The sequence below is a fragment of the Giraffa tippelskirchi genome, chromosome 2 (genome assembly GCF_054371585.1).
Source record: "Giraffa tippelskirchi isolate mGirTip1 chromosome 2, T2T-mGirTip1v1.2.pri, whole genome shotgun sequence".
Classification (NCBI taxonomy): Eukaryota; Metazoa; Chordata; class Mammalia; order Artiodactyla; family Giraffidae; genus Giraffa; species Giraffa tippelskirchi.
Genome location: NC_137276.1, coordinates 139,038,946 through 139,059,942, shown reverse-complemented (window position 1 = coordinate 139,059,942; position 20,997 = coordinate 139,038,946). Strand labels below are relative to the sequence as shown.

The 20,997-nt window shown below is 44.7% G+C and overlaps 1 protein-coding gene and 1 long non-coding RNA gene across 13 annotated transcripts in view; one reads left to right on the top strand and one right to left on the bottom strand.

The window, feature by feature from the left end:
• The window catches only part of GPR160 (G protein-coupled receptor 160), a 61,074-nt gene extending 53,308 nt beyond the window's left edge, over positions 1–7,766 (bottom strand). For 2 of the 12 annotated variants that reach the window (XM_081570862.1, XM_081570861.1), the window contains exons 1-3: positions 7,573–7,766; positions 6,730–6,867; positions 6,458–6,515 (exon numbers count right to left, since the gene is read on the bottom strand). Coding sequence is in view for 2 of the 12 variants with exons in the window: in XM_081570864.1 (XP_081426990.1) it covers positions 6,458–6,515; positions 6,730–6,939 (268 nt within the window). In the remaining 10 variants the exon portion in view is untranslated. Of the gene's footprint in view, positions 1–6,457; positions 6,516–6,729; positions 7,019–7,314 lie in introns of those variants that run through there. The other 10 variants (XM_081570863.1, XM_081570860.1, XM_081570864.1 and 7 more) reach the window with 8 other exon arrangements.
• Positions 2,927–5,655, top strand: LOC145538581 (uncharacterized). The gene is made up of 3 exons (XR_014077060.1): positions 2,927–3,079; positions 3,404–3,555; positions 4,267–5,655. It is a non-coding gene; the product is annotated as an uncharacterized LOC145538581 (long non-coding RNA).
• Positions 7,767–20,997: the final 13,231 nt, after the last annotated feature.

The window sequence follows — 20,997 nt, the reverse complement described above, 5'->3', positions numbered from 1 at the left end:
ACACTTCAGTTCTCCATCTCTCCCCCGCCCCCACGATATCATCACTCCCTAGGATTCCTTAAGTGCACAAAGAATCTGAATTCGGTTACCTTCTCTGATAAAGTAAAACTTTAGCCCGGTCCTCTGTTCCCATCTCTGGCCTAAACCTCAGTTCCCTCATGTATGTCTCCTGAGAGAGAAAGGTAACAGAAACAAATGCAAACAAATAACCCCATACCACTGGTCAAAAATCAAATTAGATAGCCCTTTCAAAACTACAAAATGCTCTGTAAATAAGATTAGCAGCATCTCTATTATTTCTCCAGGTTAAAAGTAAACCTGCCGGGGTGCTTGGTCTTTTGATTTCACCACAAAAGGGCAAGTCAGACACAGTACTTCACTGGGCCTGGGTCAAGATTTCATAACATTTCTGTTAGTTTCTCGAAAAACATTCCCACGAGTGCGCTTCCCCAGTTGACGGATGAGGTACTGGACAGAACTCAAGTGGCCGTGAGCCCTGCCCAGCCTGCTCCTCCTCTGTGAGAGAGAGGCCAGAGGCCTCCTCTTCTTTCCAGAATCAGAGTGCATTCAATTCCCAAACAATACAGCCAAAGCCCTGGGTCCTGGCCCTTTTCTCATCATCAGTTCCAAGGCTGCTGCTCCACTCCACCAAAGCCCTGTTGACATCTGTCATGGAGAACGTTTCCCAAGGCCACGAGGCAGGCCAGGCTCCCTTTGGAAACAGGGAGGTCAGAGCTGAAACTCTGCGGCCTGCCTTCTAAAATTCTGGGGGACAGAGATAAACCCACGCACATATGGACACCTTATCTTCAACAAAGGAGGCAAGAATATACAATGGAGAAAAGACAATCTCTTTAACAAGTGGTGCTGGGAAAACTGGTCAACCACTTGTAAAAGAATGAAACTAGAACACTCCCTAACACCATACACAAAAATAAACTCAAAATGGATTAAAGATCTAAACGTAAGATCAGAAACTATAAAACTCCTAGAGGAAAACATAGGCAAAACACTCTCCGACATAAATCACAGCAGGATCCTCCACGACCCACCTCCCAGAATATTGGAAATAAAAGCAAAAATAAACAAATGGGATCTAATTAAAATTAAAAGCTTTTGCACAACAAAGGAAACTATAAGCAAGGTGAAAAGACAGCCTTCAGAATGGGAGAAAATAATAGCAAATGAAGCAACAGACAAACAATTAATCTCAAAAATATACAAGCAACTCCTGCAGCTGAATTCCAGAAAAATAAACGACCCAATCAAAAAATGGGCCAAAGAACTAAACAGACATTTCTCCAAAGAAGACATACAGATGGCTAACAAACACATGAAAAGATGCTCAACATCACTCATTATTAAAGAAATGCAAATCAAAACCACAATGAGGTACCATTTCACACCAGTCAGAATGGCTGCTATCCAAAAGTCTACAAGCAATAAATGCTGGAGAGGGTGTGGAGAAAAGGGAACCCTCTTACACTGTTGGTCGGAATGCAAACTAGTACAGCCACTATGGAGAACAGTGTGGAGATTCCTTAAAAAACTGGGAATAGAACTGCCATATGACCCAGCAATCCCACTGCTGGGCATACACACTGAGGAAACCAGAATTGAAAGAGAAGCGTGTACCCCAATGTTCATCGCAGCACTGTTTACAACAGCCAGGACATGGAAGCAACCTAGATGTCCATTAGCAGACGAATGGATAAGGAAGCTGTGGTACATATACACAATGGAATATTACCCAGCCATTAAAAAGAATACATTTGAATCGGTTCTATTGAGATGGATGAAACTGGAGCCCATAATACAGAGTGAAGTAAGCCAGAAAGAAAAACACCAATACAGTATACTAATGCATATATACGGAATTTGAAAAATGGTAACGATAACCCTATATGCGAGACAGAATAAGAGACACAGATGCATAGAACAGTCTTATGGACTCTGAGGGAGAAGGCGAGGGTGGGACGTTCTGGGAGAATAGCATGGAAACATGTATATTTTCATATGTGAAACAGAACACCATTCCATGTTCGATGCATGAGACAAATGCTCAGGGCTGGGGCAATGGGATGACCCAGAGGGATGGGATGGGGAGGGAGGTAGGAGGGGGGTCCAGGCAGGGGAACACATGTAAACCCATGGCTGATTCATGTCAATGTATGGCAAAAACTACTACAATATTGTAAAGTAATTAGCCCTCAACTAAAATAAATAAATTTATTTAAAAAAAAGAAAAAAAAATAAATAAAATTCTGGGGGAAAACCCCCCATATAAAGGTAAAAGCGAAGAAGACAGGGCTCCAAGGGCAACAACTGTCAACCTCACCCTTGCAGCCCCGTGAGATGGACATTATCAGTACTAACATTTTACACAGAAGAAGGCTGAAGGGCAGAGTGGTTAAAAAAACAAAACAAAGCAGGTCAAGGTCACACAGGGAGGTGGTGGGAGAGGCAGAAAGACATCAGTGACCTGGCAAGAGTACACACTCAGGGGCGCCATGCCTCACCTCACCTCTGTTTGCTCTGGTTGGTCATCAACCCCCTCTCCCTGCCTCCTGCCCGCCGCAGGTTTGGCCAGGGAGTAGTAATCACCTTCCTGAGAACACACCCATGCACCTGAATCTCAGAGCTCTCCAGAAAGGATGTGATCAACCCACTGGCCTCTAACCATGTCTTTCAACCACACAAGGCAGCACCCCTCCTTGTCCCATATTTCTTCTCACACTGGGGCATGCACACACCTAGACTGACAGCTCTAGCGACAAAGGTCTCAAAACAAACCTCATCTGCCACTTCTTCAAAACCACTCCACAAGGTTTCATCTGCATTTCCTCTTTACAGTCACATTTCTGCCTCACCCACCACACCCATGCCCACACACCCACTCCTTCCCACAGCCACAAACACTGAGGTCAGAAACAAAGATATAAATGAAACTCCAAATGTAGACAGAGGGGAGAATATCTGTCCCTTGACCCTACAGGCCACCAGTGGGCGCCTCAGTTCCTCCTGCCTGCGGAGCTTTCAGACCTATCACCAGCTGGAGAAGGGTGGGCACAGCATGGAGGTGAGTACCTTCTGGGACCCTTCAGAGCAGCTACAAAGAGCCAGCACACAAGCTCAGAGCCCCTCTGGATGCCAAAGTGAGGCTGCTTAAAGAGGGAGGGCTTCTTCGTGGCCCACCTTCCCAGGGTGTCCAAGACCCATCTTCCCACCCACAAAGAATCAGTGGTTTGGGATTTTGGAGGTATTTCTTTTTTCCACGGCAGCCTGCTCACACAAGTTCTCCATTTCTATTGTACTGTAGGGTTAGTAAACTATTCTGTGTAAGTGAGTAACACAGATAGGATGTGAGGAAAGTGATGACATCCCTTGTTATTTTCTGTCACAGAATCGCTGCAGACTAAACACAAGAGTCTTCATTCTCTCCAAGGAATATGCTCTTTCCCTTTTCTTGGGGGCAAGAGCCCGCAAACTGTCTTTGGTTACTCTGTGTGGAGCAGATGCACACATAGGAAGACCTCTTACTGGAAGAACAGTGGGGTAAGTGCGAGGGTCCCCTGCCTCAAGGATGAGGCCATTGTAAGGAGTGGTGGAGACCAGGGGCAACTGGGGTACACTACCTTTTCCAGAAGGCTGCCCCACTACTGCCTTCGGAAGTTTTGGGGGCAGAATACTTGAAATCTCTCAACTGTCAATGTTAGCTCAGCTTCATTTTTTTTTTTCCCCACACTCTGCACTGGACTGATAAAACATCTCAATTGGCACATGCCCCCAGTTTTAACCAGTGTGGCACAAAAAAACAGCCTGCCTAAGACTGGATGGGAGGGGACTTTAGCAGAGAATGGATATATGTATATGTAAGGCTGAGTCACTTTGCTGTGCATCTGAAACTATCACAACATTGTTAATGGGTTATACTCCAATGTAAAACAGAAAGTTAAAAAAAAGATAGCTTGCCTAAACTAATCAACCAACTTTCTAGAGATGGAAGCTTTGCTGTCTGCTAGAGTTTGGACCAGCACAGAGGCTGGAAATAATGTAAACTCTAAGATTCAGCTGATCAAAGTTTGAATCCTGGCTCTCAGCTGCCAGACCTCAAGTGAACTACTAACCTCTCTTAGCTACAAATTCATCTGCAAAATGGGTTGAAAATATCCAATTTAAAGAGCTTTGTGAGAATTAAAAACACATGTGTGAAGATGACTTGCCCTCCTAATGAATATTAAATTTCCTTCCCCCATATTGCGAAAGAAACCACCTGGCAAGCCATCCCTTCTTTAGATTTTCAACGTTCTCATCTGTTAAAAACGAAAATAATCCTCCAGCGTGGCTGCTCCTCCTCACAGGATGGGATGAAGTGATGGACATACGAGCTGAGTGCTTACAAATTAGAAGATGATTACTGACTGGATTACCAACACCCTTTTCTCTCATTTCTAGTCCAACAAAGTAGTATGTAATTTGCTTTTCAGTGTGTTTATACCCTTTTATAACACTATGCAAGAAGATGGTGTCACGTTTGTGGTAATTCCTTAAAATGGCTACAAGCAATCAGCTCTCCGGAACCCAAACCCACCATCCTCTCACCAAGGAGAGCAAAGTTAGGTCACTCCCTGGTCACAGGGAGTGGTGAGTTTCTCTTCTATCTTCCTGCTCGTTTTAGAGAATTGAGGTAGAAACTAAAGCTACTTAACAATTGCATTGTTCTTTTATTCACACAAAGAAAACTAAATTACAAGCTAAGCAATTCCACTTAAGGACCATCATGAATTCACTATGATATTTTCCAACCGTAAGGGGATTTTTGTTGTCCTCTCATCTTCTCATGCACTACAAGCAAACTGGGAAGTGCTCTGCATTTCCTCAACTGAACTTGACTTAAAGCATCTTTACAACTTTCATCCTAGTGAATCTATATGGGCAAGACCTAGGCTGAGGGATTCATCTAACACTTCAAGTTTCAGCTATCACAGATATAATTTACTTGACCTTTTTCTCTTAAAATAAAGGAGACATTAAAATCAGTTCCACAGAATCTATTGAGAAATGTGGGTTTATCTTTGAGGACTATGCCTCCCTTTCCTCCCTCTACTGAACTTTAATAGCTTCCTTGTACTTTTCCAAATTACTAATCAGGCATGACAGAATGAGTAGGAATTATAGGATAAATCCAAAGGGGGTAAAAATAAGCAAGTTGGATCAATGTATCGATATGACTTCCCATGTCCGTCCTCTTGAAAACAGGCTTCTTGGAAAAGAAAGTCAGAAATTTCAGGAATCAGTTCCTTGCTAAGTATTTACACTGCATGATACCTGAAGCAAACAAGGTGAGAACAGGAAGAAAGGACACACACACTAATAGGATCTCTTTCAGGTAATAGGTAGATCTCCACTCACTTTGTTTTCATAATGTTGACTTTCTGTTGATGTAGCCAGTGCTTCCAGAAGTGTACACAAACCCTAAGTGTGTATGGTTTTGTTCACTACTCTGAGCTGTTTTTTTGTTGTTGAGTATAACTTGGAAAGGATTTGGGCAGTTCAGAAAAACTGCCAACACATTTTACACAACCTGTCCGTTTGGAGACAGCTCAACCCCCAGGCTTGCTAATACCCTTTGTATAAAGAAAAAAAAAAAAAAAAGGCTGACCCAGCATCCACCTGCATCAGCTTGATCCTCTCAGCTTTGTCACACTCAGCAAATATGGTATGCGTCACAGCAAAATAAAGCGGCACCCCCCAGAGGAAGAAAAAGACTTGTTGAGTGGAGAGACAGCCTTTACACCCAGTTTTAACAGTGAACATCTGTGGAAGGCTTTGAATCTAAAATCACTAGTGTTACCCTCCAAATCTATCTTACACACACGCAAAAAAAGCTCCACAGGTGGTGTTACTTTTCAAGGAAAATGCCATAGAAAAGTAGAGTCAGCAGTACAAGGCAGCCCCTACCCCAAAACCCTTCATTCAGCTTCAACTGTTAACAATTCATGTCCAGTCTCCATCTTGTTCCCCTTCACTTTTCCACCGGCAGCCCTCCCCAAAACCGGATTATTTTGCAGCAAATCCTGAACCTGTATTTCAAATTTACAATGTATTTCTAACAGCAACGGTTTTTAAAAAACTGTAATCGGCATACCATTACCTAAAGCAACTAAACAAAACTAATATTCTTCATACTATAAAATAACGAGTACAAATTTCCCCTATTGGCACAATTAAACTTTTTTTCATCAAATCAGCACCCACCAAGGTTTACACCTCTCACTGCCCTCTTGTCTCTTAGAAAGTGAAAGAAAGTGAAGTCGCTCAGTCATGTCTGACTCTTTGCGACCCCATGGACTGTAGTCCACCAGGCTCCTCTGTCCATGGGATTTCTCTTAAATAGCTTTTAAACCACAGGTTCCCCTGGCCCAGTGATTCTCACAGCTGGCAGGCTGCTCCTCACCTGCAATTCTCAATAATTCAATTCCAGAGATACCACAAGGACAACCCAATCTTAGAGGCTGTCAAGAGAAAAAAAAATGCATATGTTAATTAGTAGTTTTGTCATTGAAGAAGCTTAAGAATAATCTGAAAAGCACATGTGAAATGATTTGAACTGAAGCCATTAGCAATTGTGAGGTCCCAACACTCATTCTTAAGTCCTTTGCAATTCTGGTCTCCGTGGGTTTATCTCTGGGGTTTGAGCAACACTCTTCCCCCCAAACCCGCCCTTACCTGAGTCATTTGCACAAGCAAAGCAATGGGGTGAAGCCAGCGTGTTTCCTCCCGGCTGGACCTTCTTCCGCTGGCCTCTTCCTCGAGGCCGCCTCCGGAATGCAGAGGGCGGGCCCTGCTACCACCTCCCGAAGGCACCTGCCCAAGTGAGAAACGGAGCTTCACTGAGACTACAAATTCTGGAGGGTTATCGAGAGAATTTTGAGCCATCCATGACGGTCACGGATGAACCAACCAGGACACCACGGTCTCTGGGAACAAACAGCCTGAAAAGTCCTCGGGCTTAATCTCAGTGTCCGGGGCTCGCGAGGTACCGTCCCCAACGCCCGGGGGCCAGGAGACTGGACGCCTAACGAAGTCGGCCCCAACGAACACACGAGCAGTTGCGTCCGCGACTATACGCCCACCTGTGTGTGCCAGGAAGGAAAGTCACACTATTGCTAAAACATCAACTGTTTCATAATGTTTAATAGCTTTCTCCTCTGCGAAGGGGGTGCGGAGCGTCTGGGTGTGAGTATACGACCAACCCAGACCACCGGTTCCATGCCCGCACCCCAGCCCCGGAGCCCCAAACCCGGGACCGACCCCAGGAGCGAAGACTAGGACCACCCCTCAGCCGGACGGGTCAGGCTTGGGCGTCCTCGGCTTTCAGTCCAGGGCGCCCATCCACTCCAAGTACCAGACAACCCCAGCCTCTGAATCCCGGGGAAAGAAATTCCTCTCCCTTCCCGAAGCGCAGAGCGCCGCCCGGGGAAGCCGGCAGCGACGCGGCAACGCCGGCCCCCCGGAGTCCCTGGAGGGGAAGCAGCTGCGAGACGCCGGGCGCCGATTCCCGCAACTCACCCGATGCGCGGCGACTCCCGGCTCGCGCTCCGCGTCCGAGGCGCAGGCGCCCGACCCGACCTGCGACGAGGTCGCCGTCTGGGCACCTGCCGCGCACGGACCCAGGTGACCAGGGACAGGCGGGGGCGGCGAGCACCGACCGCTACACCCCGCGGTAACCCGCGGCCGCTCCGCGCGCCGCTACCAGGAAGTGCGGACGCAGCCCTCCGACCGCGCACGCCCCGTCGCGACCCCGGCGGGAGACCGGCGGGAGAGCGCCGCCCTCGGGCGGGGCGGCGAGAGGCGTGCGAGGCCAGCCACCTCGAACCGCGGGGGAGGGGCTGGGGTCGGCGCTGGCACGGGGGACGCAGGGTGTAGGGTGGAAGATGAGAGCTCCTTTTGAGTGCCGGGTCTTCAGATCCCCCTACCCCTGCCCAAGGAGCTCCCATGTCCTCAGCAGGGAGGGCACGCAGCCACTGTCAGTTTCCTCCAGATGAGGGTATGCACAGGGCGACAGAACTTCATGTAAACAAACGCATATGAATTCACATTTTAAAATAAAACTCCGAAAATGGCATATTTGCAAGTAGTACATTTTTATTGCATTACCTTTTTCTCTGTCAACATCACTAATTTGTTTTATTTATTCAACAAAATATTTGTTGAGTACCCACGACTTGCCAATCCTTTAAACAGAATGGGAATTTAATATAATTAAATTATATAATATTATAATATATAGGATATTATATGAAATTCCTATCCTTTAAAATACAGGATAGGAATTCCCTGGCTGTCCAGTGCTTAGGACTCTGTGCTTCCACTGAAAAGCACAGGTTGGATCTCCGGTGAGAGAACAAGTGTCACACGCAGCCAATAAGAGCAAAAAAAAAAGAAAGACAGAAAATCACAATTTCCTCTTCCTGCTTTTCCTGAAGAGCCTTGAACAAGGGGAGTGGCCTGGGCCTTTCTTAACCTCCCAGAAAGACTTTACAGGTCTTGCAAGGAACTTAGCGATGGCCTGCCTAAAGGTGCAGTAAGAACTGAACTGTGACAGAAATAAGTGTGGGCTCCTGGGGAATCTGAGGAGCGGCTTGACCCAATCTGGGCAGGTCAGAGATGAATTAATGGAGAAGGGGAGAGGTGTGCTGAGTCCTGAAGGACTACAGGGTTCACCAGAATTGAAGTATTTCAGCCAACATTCCACCGTGAGCAAACTCAGAAGCCAAAAGCTGGCCAGAGAGTGCATGTTCTGATAGAGGAATAGCAAATGAGTCAGGATAGCTGAGAAGAAGAGGATGTGAACTGAGTTAGAGCACGGGTGTGGGGGCCAGATCATGTTCCTATCAAACATAACAGCTGCCATCTATGGAGTATTTAGTATAAAACAGGAACTGGACATGCATCACTTCAAACTACATGATATAGGGTTATTACTCCCCTTTAAAGGAGACGAAAACAAGGTCTAGGATGGTGAGGTGTCTTGCTAGTGACGCTGGGAGGCGACCCTCAGGAGCTAGCCTGCCCTCCTAACAACACTTTCCAGGTTAATCCAAGAGGCTGAATTATCTTCAAACATTCTCAGCATCCTCAAGTATCCCCAGATGCCCACTGCTGTCTCCCCATTCCAAAGCCTGTGTCAACAACTGCCCTCAGATCCCCTCCTGTCAAGAACGGATTTCAGAGCATATGGCTGTGCACACCAGACTGTTTCCCAAAGGAAACTGGGTTTCAGGGACCAGTGGAGGAATGGGGACAGAGCCCTTTCTTGTTCCCTAACAGCCATTCTCTCCCTTCTTCCATAATAATAGAATTGAAGCTGAGCCCAGAGATGCTTAGGACAAAGGCTACATTTCCCTTCGTCCCTTGCAGCAAAATACAGCAACAGTGGTGCCCAGGGCCCCTAGAATCCATTCAACCCAGAAGAACTTCTGAGGCAGCTGTTTCTCCCCCAACATCTGTCAGATATTTTTCATGGGGCAGACACTGCTTACTGCCTCCTCAATATCCATTCCCCCTTTTTTCCTTTCTAAGAGAACTCAGATTTTGTTCCAGAAGCCCATGTGCAGAGCTGAAATGCTCACCTTCCCAGAAGCCCTTGCAGGGCAGCCACATGACTCGATTCCCGTCAGTGAGGTGGGGAGCGAAGGTATCTAGAGATTCCTGAGAAGGATTTTGCTTTCCTGAAGTGGACACCACCACTTTTCTCCTTCTGTTTTATTCTGGCTGTGAGGTTGCTATGAGCTTGGAAGGTGAGCAACCGTCTTAACGACCACAGGACAACACACAAGGAAAAAGGAGGAGCTGCACCTACTGCAGACTGCCAAGCGCCAGACTTATTTCGTGAGAAAAATAATCCCTTTACTTTTTTAAAGCACTCTTGGTTTGTTGCAGCAATTGAATGCAATCCTAATGGATATACTATTCTTTTCAAAGAAAAGCCTCAGAAATCAGTCTAGCCAACCCTACCTAAAGCAGTGTGAAAGCAGAAAGAGGGTGGGATTTGGTATGAGACAAATCTATGAATTTCAGCTCTTCCATTTAGTTAGCTAATGACCTTTGGCAATTTTGTAAAATTAGATTACTTATTGTAAAATTAGAAATTGTCATAAAAATACAAAGCACAGTGCTTCCTGGCATATGGTGAGTGATTAATAAATGATCAGTTTAGAGCCTCCGCCAAGTGGATGCCTGGCCAATATGTAGATTCAGAATCACGTATCCACTTACTATTTCACTCCTTAGATAAATCTTTTGTCTAGTCAGATCTTAGATGCTTGTAATAGCAAAGTTAATCTTAAAGTTTCAGTAAAAACCAGCCCTTGCCTAGCATCTTGCTTCCTCATTTCCTAGAAAATATATGCTCAACCAAAATTCTTTAAAAGGAAAAGAATAGAACCACAGACTTTGTAGTGACCAACCATGAATTAGTGGTATACTAATTTAGCAAGTACACCTGTATATTTCTGTTTAGCTCTCTCTGTTTTTAAAAATAAGAACCTCTAATTTCAATGCTTCTAGGTTTGTATTTTTAATTACCAAACGAGGTGTTTTAATAGTCCAAAAACATGCTTTTGTTGAAACTGCAACATATTCTTCTATGCTTAAATTGAATAATATTAAAAATTAGTATTATTCACTTTGGCTTTTAATTTTAAAAATGATACATTCTTTCCATCACTACAGAAGTTTTTAAGTCAAAAAAAAAAAAAGATGTACCATAATTTGTTTAACCTGTCTTCTATTAATGGACATTTAGGTTATCTCTAGTTTATCTCACTTACAAACAACACTATCTTGAACATCTTTGACCCTACACTTTTGCGCATTTGTGTAATCTGACCACATTTCCCCACTTTACTGCTTCCTTTCCAGGTGCAAGCCACCATCCATCTCTTGATTGGATTATTGGAATAGCCTCCTGAATGGCTCCCTGTTTTTGTCCTTGTCCTCCTTGTCCTCCAGCAACCCAGCAGCTGGAAGAGTCTTCTTTTTTTTTTTGGCTGTGCTGCACAATTTTCAGGACCTTATTTCCCCCATCAGGGATCAAACGTTGGCTCTCAGCAGTGAAAGCACAGAGTCTTAACCACCGGACCACCAAGGAATTACCTGGAATAGTTATTTTAGGATGTAGGTCAGATATTGTCCCTCTCTGGTGAAAACTTTCCTGTGGCTTCCCTCTCATTCAAAGTCCTTACAGTAGTCTGTAGAGCTAATGGGGGGCCCTCATTGCCATTACCTCTCTGCACCATCTCCTTCCATACTCCCCTCTCTGCTCCAGCCAGCGCACAAGGTTCTCTGGTGGTTTGTTTGAATGTGCCAGGTAGACTTCTTCCTCAGGGTCTTTACACTTGCTATCTCTTTTTGGAACTCTCTTCTTCCAAATAACACATGACTTAATCCTTCACTTTTTTCAGATCTTAACTTAGTTTTGTTTTTAATGGTTAACACATGGGGAGGCTAACAAGGGCCAGGCATCTGGTTCTAAGCGTTTTGCATGTATTACTTCATTTAATCGTTACAACCACCCTAAATCTTATGATCTCCATTATATAGACGAGGAACCTGAGGCACAGAGAGATGGAAGAATTTGCCCAAGCATACAGGTTGTAGAGAAGAGAACCCGGATTTGAGTACTCAGAGCCACTACACTTTGTCATACTAGTGGTAAATGGAGACCCTCTTAGGAACTGCTAACATCCTTGCTACCCAATAACCTTGGTCAAAATCTGAAGAGCCACATTTCTTCACAGCCTGGGTTTTGAAGGTTGTAGTTATTTTCTTGCTTGTATAGATGGACTTGTCTAAGCTTTTTATCATTGTTGTTTTCTCTCATTCATTTCAGCAGATTTCCTGGAGGAGCCTAGCATGTACACACTGTACTTCAGCTTTACCAGAAATGTTTAGTAGCATTATTTTCAAGAAAACCACAAAGTAGCTATTGACTCCCTTACCTTGTTCAGTCCCTAAGCCATGGCTGACTCTTTGCCACCCCATGGACTGCAGGACACCAGGTCTCCCTGTCCTCCAGTTGATGGCAATATGAGTGAGACAGGTTAGCTGTGAGCTCTTCATTGTTGAAGCAGGATGATGGATACACGGGGGTTATTACATTATTCTGGCTACTGTGGTATATGACTGAAATTAATTTACCCTAAGAATTTTTCCCTTTTAAAATATAATAAATTTTCTTCTGGTCAGAACCCACCTGTCGGAGGTAAGCAGACAAGTTACAGTGTACAGTGAAGGAAACAATGCAGAACTCTCTGTTTGGCTGAGAAGATAGCCTAAGGTCATGACAGGCAGTAGCTTCAGCACTTGAAAGTTTCCTGTTTATATTTTTTTATAGGAAAGCTTTGGTACAAAGTCCAAATTCAGTGGCTAGTGCCTTGGGCCAACAGAAGCTGGCCTTATCAGTAACAGGTTTTTCAACAGCTGCTGTTTTCCCATGAAAGTGTGCACACATAGCTTCTGAAACCAGGACACCAAGTATAAAGCACTGATGAATTGGAAAGTGTTTTTTATTGTATTGATATTTTTCCTGCAGCAACATTCAGCCTCCCTCAGAACAGTGCAGGGGTGCTCCCTCTGAAGTTAGACTTTTTGGTTTCAAATCGTGGCAGACTGCGAGTTACCTAAGTTTTTAATGCCTTGGTAGTTTTTAAGATACATCTGTAAAATAGGAATAATCAGGCATATCTCAAAGGGTGTTGTAAAGATTAAATGAAATAATGTGTGAAATATGCTGTATACCATACCTGCCCAAAGTAAGGACCCAGTAAATGGTAGCTGTTGTTTTTAAAGCAAATTCCTGTTTTCCTTAGTTGTTTAATACTTTACAGATTGTCTAAGTAAATATTATAGTTCCTATATATAAAACATGAGAAATTAACAATTTTTGTTTAGTTAAATGACTGTCTTTCCCACTAGACTCTGCTCTCTGAGACCAAGTGGGTGGTGGTAGTTTAGTTGCTCAGTCATGTCTGATTTTTTGTGACCCCATGGACTGTAGCCCATCAGTCTCCTCTGTCCATGGAATTCTCCAGGCAAGAATACTAGAGTGGGTTGCCATGTCCTCCTCCAGGGGATCTTCCTGACCCAGGGATTGAACCTGTGTCTCCTGCATTGCAGGTGGATTCTTTACGCACTGAGCTACCGGGAAGCCTCTGAAGATCCATGTATTATTCCCTTTGAATCCTCAGGGTCTAGCATAACGCAGCTCATAATTTTTAAAAGAAGTCACATTGAATATAACAAAATACACTTACAATTGAAGGTCTGAGCATTGTTCTTATGGTTATAAAATGTTTAGGACACTGTTCTATAAGCAATTTATAGCATGAAGTTCATGTGGCTTTTGTCTTTACCTTTCTTGGGGACCTCATTCAAACAAATATTTATCAAGTGCTTCCTGAAAGGAAGGGATTGTATGCTGGTGGCCTCATCATGGAATAAAGCAGACATAGCTCTTATGCCCAGAGTTTATTTTCAACAGGGAAGACACCTTTGCATGACTACTTACAAAATGATGTATGTATAATTGAAGGAGAAGCACAGGGGGCTGAGAGCAGACAAGGCGGCACTGGGCCTTTGTCTGGGGGTCTCTTAGAAAAGTGATGTGCAGGGTGAGCACAGAGCAGGAGTAGCTGAAGCTGAGCAAAGCAGGTCAAAGAGGATAAAGGATAGGCTTTCTGGTCACTGACTCTAGCCCACTCTGAAGGTCTCAGGATCGTAAAGAGACAACAAAAAATGTTGCAGGAACTGAGAGAAGGCTGGTTTGACTGAATCTGAGGAGGGCAAATGGCAAATTGTGGTCTATAGTTGGAGGAGTCAGCAGGGATCAGATCATGGCAAGCCATTAAAAGATTTAGAATTTCATTCTGGATGCATGAAAAGATCCCCCCTAGAAGCTATGCTTTCTGCAATTCCCTTCAAATAACCTAAGAACATTGGAGAAAGTAGGTGGGGTATATATGAAACAAAATTTGCCATTGATTATTGTTGAAACTATGTGATGAGTAGATGGAAGTTTTTTATACTCTATTTTTTTAATATTTAAATTTTTCTGTAATAAAAAAAGAAATCCCTCCAGTTACAATGCAGAGAAAGGATTAAGGGACTTCCCTGATGGTCCAGTGGCTAAGACTCTGAGCTCCCAATGCAGGGAGCTTGGGTTCAATCCCTGGGCAGGGAACTAGATCCCACATGCTACAGCTAAAGAGCTCACATGCCTCCACAGAGACTGAAGATCACACATGCCACAACTAAAACCCTGCACAGCCTTAAAAATATATAAAAGAGAAAGGATTAAGAACAGATGTGAGGAGACCTGACTTTGCTCCACTCCAGGTGAAAAAGGAGACAGTCTTGAACTAAGGTGGTAGCGGAAGGATTTGAGGGAACTGAATAGATTCTAGTGATAACTGAGAACTCAAATAGATGGAAGTTGCTGACTGACTAGATGTAAGGGAGAGAAAGTGTGAGGTATCATGAATGGGTCTGTGTTTACTGGTTTGAGCAATTAGGTGGAGAAGCTCCCCTGAGGATGAGTGGCCTGCGAAGGGAAGATTCTGGGATAGCCTTAATATTTCCTCCCATTAACTCCATCTACCTTCTCAAGGTTTAGAGCAATTCAACAAACGTTCACTACATTCTATGTGTTAGGCACTATATTGGGAGATGTGGAGTGGGCTAAAGAGGAATCTGCAGTTACAAACACAATAAGCCTCCATTAATTGAGTATCTGTGATGAGAGAGGTGTTTTACACACATTATCCATAATCCTCATAGCATCCATCCTGAGTAGAGGTTATTAGGCCCATTTTATAGATGAGGAAACTGAGGTCCCAAGAGCTTGTATAACTTGCCCAAAGTCATAACAGGTATGAGATGGAAGTCAAGTCAACTTTTTTGCCTCCACGGCCTGTGGACTTTCCAGTATATGATACTGCCTCACAGAAGTGCTGAAAAGGCAGGTGGAGATGTTCCAAAGACAGTTCTATCCAAATCACTGTTGTTTTTCTCATACTTATACAGTTTCATGATTCAGAGGGATTACAATGCTAAAATGTGGCCTGGAAATTAATGTATAAAAATTCTGAGACAGGTCAAGCCAGTTTATCAACTCCATCATAAAGAACTGCAATTATCTCTTAATCAAGTTAAACTATCTTTTCCCAGATGATATCTTTAGCCCTTTGAATCCAATTACTGGAATAATGTTCCAGAGTTTTATGTGTTTCTTCCCTGGGGGACAGGGCTGTTGACTGTTACAAGCAGCAGGGAAGATGTCTAGTACTTTCTCTTCCCTGCTGTGACTTCAGACGCTGTACAAAATGACTGTGTCAAATATTCATTTGCCTGTGTTTATTTATTTTTTAAGTCTAGGCAATTATTTAGGCAGTAAAATATATCTAACAGTTAAGTTTGTTTCAATGACATAAGGTAAATTTTGGGCCTTTTCTCCTCTTAACTTTTCTTCTTATGGAAAATTTTAAACATGAAATGAAAAACAGAAGAGTATCATGAACCCCCATGTTCCCATCACCCACCTTCAACAATGATTAACTCGTGGCCACATTTGTTTCATCTCTACTCACCCACTTCCTCCCACATGTTTGTTCAGAAGCAAACCCCAAACTTGGTATCATTTCATCTGTAAATATTTCAGTATGTATCTTTAAGAGATAAGAACTCTTTGGGGGCCAAGTGTTTAATCAAGTTTTTCCTGAGACTGGTTTGTGGGAACCTTTGCCAAGAAACGACTTAGATGTTTTCCAGAAAGCTGCAATGGGAGAGGTGGAGTGCGAGGTCAGAGAAGAACATTTGGGTTAGTGTGGGAGCGGCACCCACTCAGGAAGAGTCAGGTCTTCAGATGTCACCCACCCCGCCACCTCGCTGTTAGCTCTCTACATGTTTGGTGAAGTTATTGGTGTTTCTTCCTGAGTCTTAGACTGTGTTTTAACGACTCCCATGGCAGAAACTCAGCAGAGGTGGCAAGTTCTTTGGAAGTGTGACTGCCTTTTGAAGTATCTGTCTCATCTGCAGTGTCCTCTCATGCCGGCCAGCTCACTTTAATCGGACCAGCGACAAATCTGCCCAGGAAGGCCGACTGTAAGCTCCCTGAGGGTACAGTGTGGACACCTAGCTCACTCCCCACAACACCTGGAAGAACCTTTAGCACACAGTGAGTGCACAGGTGATTGTCCAACAGAGGAAGGGGGAAGGAAGGCCTGAATAACTAACTGAAAGAATGCCAGAGCTCTAGAAATAGCTAAAGGTGACAATAAACCAAGCAGCAAGAGAAAAAAAAATCTCTGGTGAGTGTGGTGGGCAGAATCATGGCCCCCTCCAAGGTGTCCACATCCTAATCCACAGAACCTGGAATATGTGGCCTCATTCGACAAGAGGGACTGAGTGGATGTGAAAAAGTTAAGAATCTCAAGGTGGGGAGTTTATCTTGGATTTTCTAGTGGGCCCAAGTAAACACCAGGGTCCTTAAAATACAAGAAGGAGGCAAGAGAGTCAGAGGAGATGTGACAACAAGAGCAGAAGTCAGAGTGAAGGAGCACTGACATTGAATATGGAAGAGACAGGCAGCCGTGAGAAGCTGGAACAAGTCCAAGAAACAGCTGCTCCCTCAGAACCTCCAGAAAATATCCCTGTAGACCCCTCGATTTTAACCCCCGAGGCCCATGTCAGATCTCCAACCTCCAGAACTGCATGTTCCTAAAACAATCCTGTTGTCTCTACATTAAAAATTTATTCTGCATCTGTTTCCTTCCCCATCCCCACACTGTCCCATAAATACACACCACTCTCCTCTACTCTTCCACAGCCTCCTGACTTTAGTCCACTCTCCACAGAGGAGCTTGGTTGAGGGGGGTGCTTTCCATCAGTGCACAGACTCCTCTGCACCTTTCACTGGCTTCTCCCTGCTTACCCAGACCACGCTCCCCCTCACTCACAATGTCTCATTCTGAGCAGGCACCAAGTTCCTTCCTGCCTGAGGGCCTTGGCACTGCTGGTTCCTGGCTGGAGCCATTTCCCAGGATCTTTGCACCACCTCAGGTGTCTATTTAAATGTCACTTCCTCCAAGGGACCTTATGTAAGTCTGATCTGTAGTATTGGGCTCACCCTTCTCTTGTTCTCTGTGCAATCTTAATTTCTTCAAAAACACATGACTCTCTAAAATTTTATTGTTTGTACTCTTGCTTCTTGTCTATTTCAGTTCACTGAAAAATAGGCTTCTAAGGGTCTGGAGGCCTTGTCTGTCTTGTACTTGCTGTATCCACAGTTCTTGGAATTGCCTGCCTCATTTGTATTTACTGAATAATGGATAGATGGATGTGCTTCCCAGGTGGTAAAGAATCCGCCTGCCAATGCAGGAGACACAAGAGATGCAAGTTCGATCCCTGGGTAGGGAAGATCCCTTGGAGGAGGGCCAGCAAGTCACTCCAGTATTCTGGTCTAGGGAATCCCATGGACAGAGGAGCCTGGCGGGCTACAGTCCACAGACTCTCAAAGAGTTGGGCACGACGGAAGTGACTTAGCATGCATGCACGCATGCACGGATAGATGGATGGATACATTGCTAGTAGGGCTGAAGCTGGACCAGAGATTAAGAACCTCATGTGAGTGACTGGGTTGAGGGCACCTGATGGGCATGGAATTCATCCACAGGATACCTGGGCAGACCCTGGTGTCAGAGACAATGTTGGATGGGTCTCTGTCAGTGCTGCTCACCTCCCCTTCCAGTCCAACCTACCAGGTGCGTGGTGTCACCTTCCTGTAAAAAGAAGGAGATGGCTCATGAAATACAGTCTGTTGGTGACAAATGATGGAACTGGAGAGCTGGAGGCTCCAAGGGGCAGAGCAGTGACAGGTGGAGTCTGGCAGAAGGGTGGCCGGGACAAGACAACATGACATCAGGAGGGTGATGACAGGGGCAGCAGCTATGGCGGGGAGCGGGGCATAGCAAGGAAGGGATGAGCATAGAGCACGGGTGGTCCCTGAGTGTGGGTGAGGGGTCAGGGTGCATCAAAGGGTCACAGAAGGACCACCGCGGCCGCTGGGGAGCATTTGTGGGTGACCTCAGGGAGCCCTTGAACAAAAAGGAGGGATTTGAAGTTGGGCTCCAGGTAGTTCTGGTGACTAAGTCTGCACCAGGTCACTTTGTTCCTCCCTATTCACAGTATTGTTGTGATTTTCGCCCTGGAATGAGAAATGGGGTAGAAGAAAGAAAGAAAAACAAGTGAAGTTGCTCAGTCGTGTCTGACTCTTTGTGACCCCATAGACTGTAGCCTACCAGACTCCTCTGTCCATGGGATTTTCCAGGCAATCGTACTGGAGTGGGTTGCTATTTCCTTCTCCAGGGGATCTTCCCAACCCAGGGATCAAACCCAGGTCTCCTGCATTGAAGGCAGACGCTTTACCATCTGAGCCACCAGGGAAGCCATGGGGTAGAAGAGGGGAGTCCAAAAGCCAAGCATGAAGACTTTTGTAGTGGGGCTACTTGTCATGTCAGAAGTCTAGGCTGGTTCTGAGCATATGATTGCTGAAGTGGATGCTGTAGTTTTGTAGTTTAATTGGGAGGGTTGTGATCTCTTATTGCTCAAAGGAGAAAGTGACTTAAAAACAACAAATCCTTCAATGTGGGACATGTCGTAGGCCAGCTTGTCTTCTTCTTGAACATCCAAAGTCTTAAAAGTGATTATGTGGTCTTTCCCCAAAGACAGGAAGTTACTATTTCAGAGCAAGAAACTCAGCTCTTTGAATCTCCTGGTTCTGCAAAACAGCAATTAAAGACTGGTGCCTGGGACAGCACCAGTTCAGCCCATGTCACCTTGAGGATACCTGTTTTTGTAGGCAGCAACCCTGGAAGAATCATCTCTAGCTGGCCAGAATCCAACTGGTTTCTGGTAGAAGGAGGTCTGAGCTCCTATCTAACAGAGTACTAAGGCAGCTAACACAGGCCAACTATGCTCAGGAATCCCGCAGCTAGACAGTTCTTCAAACACTGATCTTGTCATTTCAGAGACATATCATGGCTAATGTTCTTGGACTTCATCTGAATTGAGCAGCAGGCCTTGTGGACGATCAGTCATTTCTTCATTAATTGGCACTTCCTGTGTGCTCAGGACTGTGGTAGATGCTTTGGGTAGAGGTATAGTGAGAAAGCATTAGAACGGGAGCTGGGCAACCTGTTTACTATCCCTCTGGCTCCCCCATTAGTCAGTAGCATGACCTTTGCAAAGTCACGTAATCTGTCTGTGCAAATGTTTCTTCATGTGTAAAATGAGAGGAGCGGATTCTGTTTATTTAAAATCTTCTCTAGGGCTTCCCTGGTGGCTCAGCGGTAAAGAATCTGCCTGCCAGTGCAGGAGACATGGATTTGATATCTGGTCCAGGAAGATCCACATACTGAGGAGCAACTAAGCTTGTGTGCCACAACTATTGAGCCTGTGCTCTAGAGCCTGGGAACCATAACTACTGAAGCTTGCGCGGCATACAGCCTGTGCTCTGCAACAAGAGAAGCCACAGCAATGAGCAGCCCATGCACACAACTAGAGAGTAGCCCCTGCTCGCTGCAACTGGAGAAAAAGCCTGTGCAGCAATGAAGACCCAGCAGAGCCAAAAATAAAATAATAATAATAAAAAAATCTCCTCTAGTCCTATAATTCTAGATTCTTTTAAGGAGTAGAAAAATCATAATCTAGAGATTTTAATTAAATATCCACTAAGTGCAAGAGACTGTGAAAATGTTTGATTCCCCAAATTTCTTGGTTAAAACAGTGGGGAATATTGTTTGCAAGGTTATAATATAAAAGGGACTTCCAAATTATGTGACTTAATTAATAAAGTGTTCCACCCAGAAGAGACTTGGCACAGGAGTTAGATGTTGTGTCATTCTAGGACCCCTGCTAAGGTGAAGCAGAGGGCTGAGTCCCCATAGCTGCCCCGCGCATGTCTTGGAAGTCATATCTCATGGATAATTCATTAAAAAATCTTAAATCTCTGGATACATTTTAAAAAATCAATAACCGGCTCAAGTTGAGTTAAGCAAGATGAAATATTTTGGCACACGACACTGAAATGCCCAAGGATTGGCAGGGGCTGGCACAGTTTGATCCAGGAGCTCAGTGATGTCCCCAGGGCTAAGCTTCTCTCCATCTCTCTTGTCTGCTCATCTCCACTCCTTGCTGCCAAGATGGTGCCAGGGGCCCCAGGCCCTTAGCCAATCTTCACTAATAGCTGCCACACAGGTCCTGTTAGATTCAGTGGGGAAGGAGAAAATAGCCCAGGCAAAGACAGGAGAATAGATGAAAGCTTCGTGTGTTTAGGGAAATCCCAAACTTCAGTTCATCAGAAGCATGTGCAGTGGGCATTAGGGGAAGTAAACAGTGACGTGCCCAAATTTTATCCAGAATTTTAGATAGCATCCATACCCAATTCCACAGTTTGGGCAAAAATCTTTCCTTCTAATCTACCTACCTCACTTAAATTCTTTTTATGAGTTGAAAATGTCACCAAATAAACTACAAAAGCTTGACTGGCAAAGACTGACACCCCCAGGGTAAACAAGTTGTATTAAGTTTTTAGGAAGAGTAGGCAATGGGTTCATATTTGTAATCCAAACCCTTGGTCCTTATTGAAAGGGAGTGTGCCAGTGGAAGTTTCCACCCCATTGGACCTGGGAGAGATGTTTGCCTTTAAACCTGCTAAGGCCCTGATTGTTTTTCTGTCTTGGCTTTGGCTCCCCTGGAAACAGGCCTTGAGATAAGGATTTGAGTGTATGTAGCTTATTGGGTTGGAGAAGGAAATGGCAACCCACTTCAGTACTCTTGCCTGGAAAATCCCATGCATGGAGGAGCCTGGTAGGCTGTAGTCCATGGGGTCACTAAGAGTCGGACATGACTGAGTGACTTCACTTTCACTTTTCACTT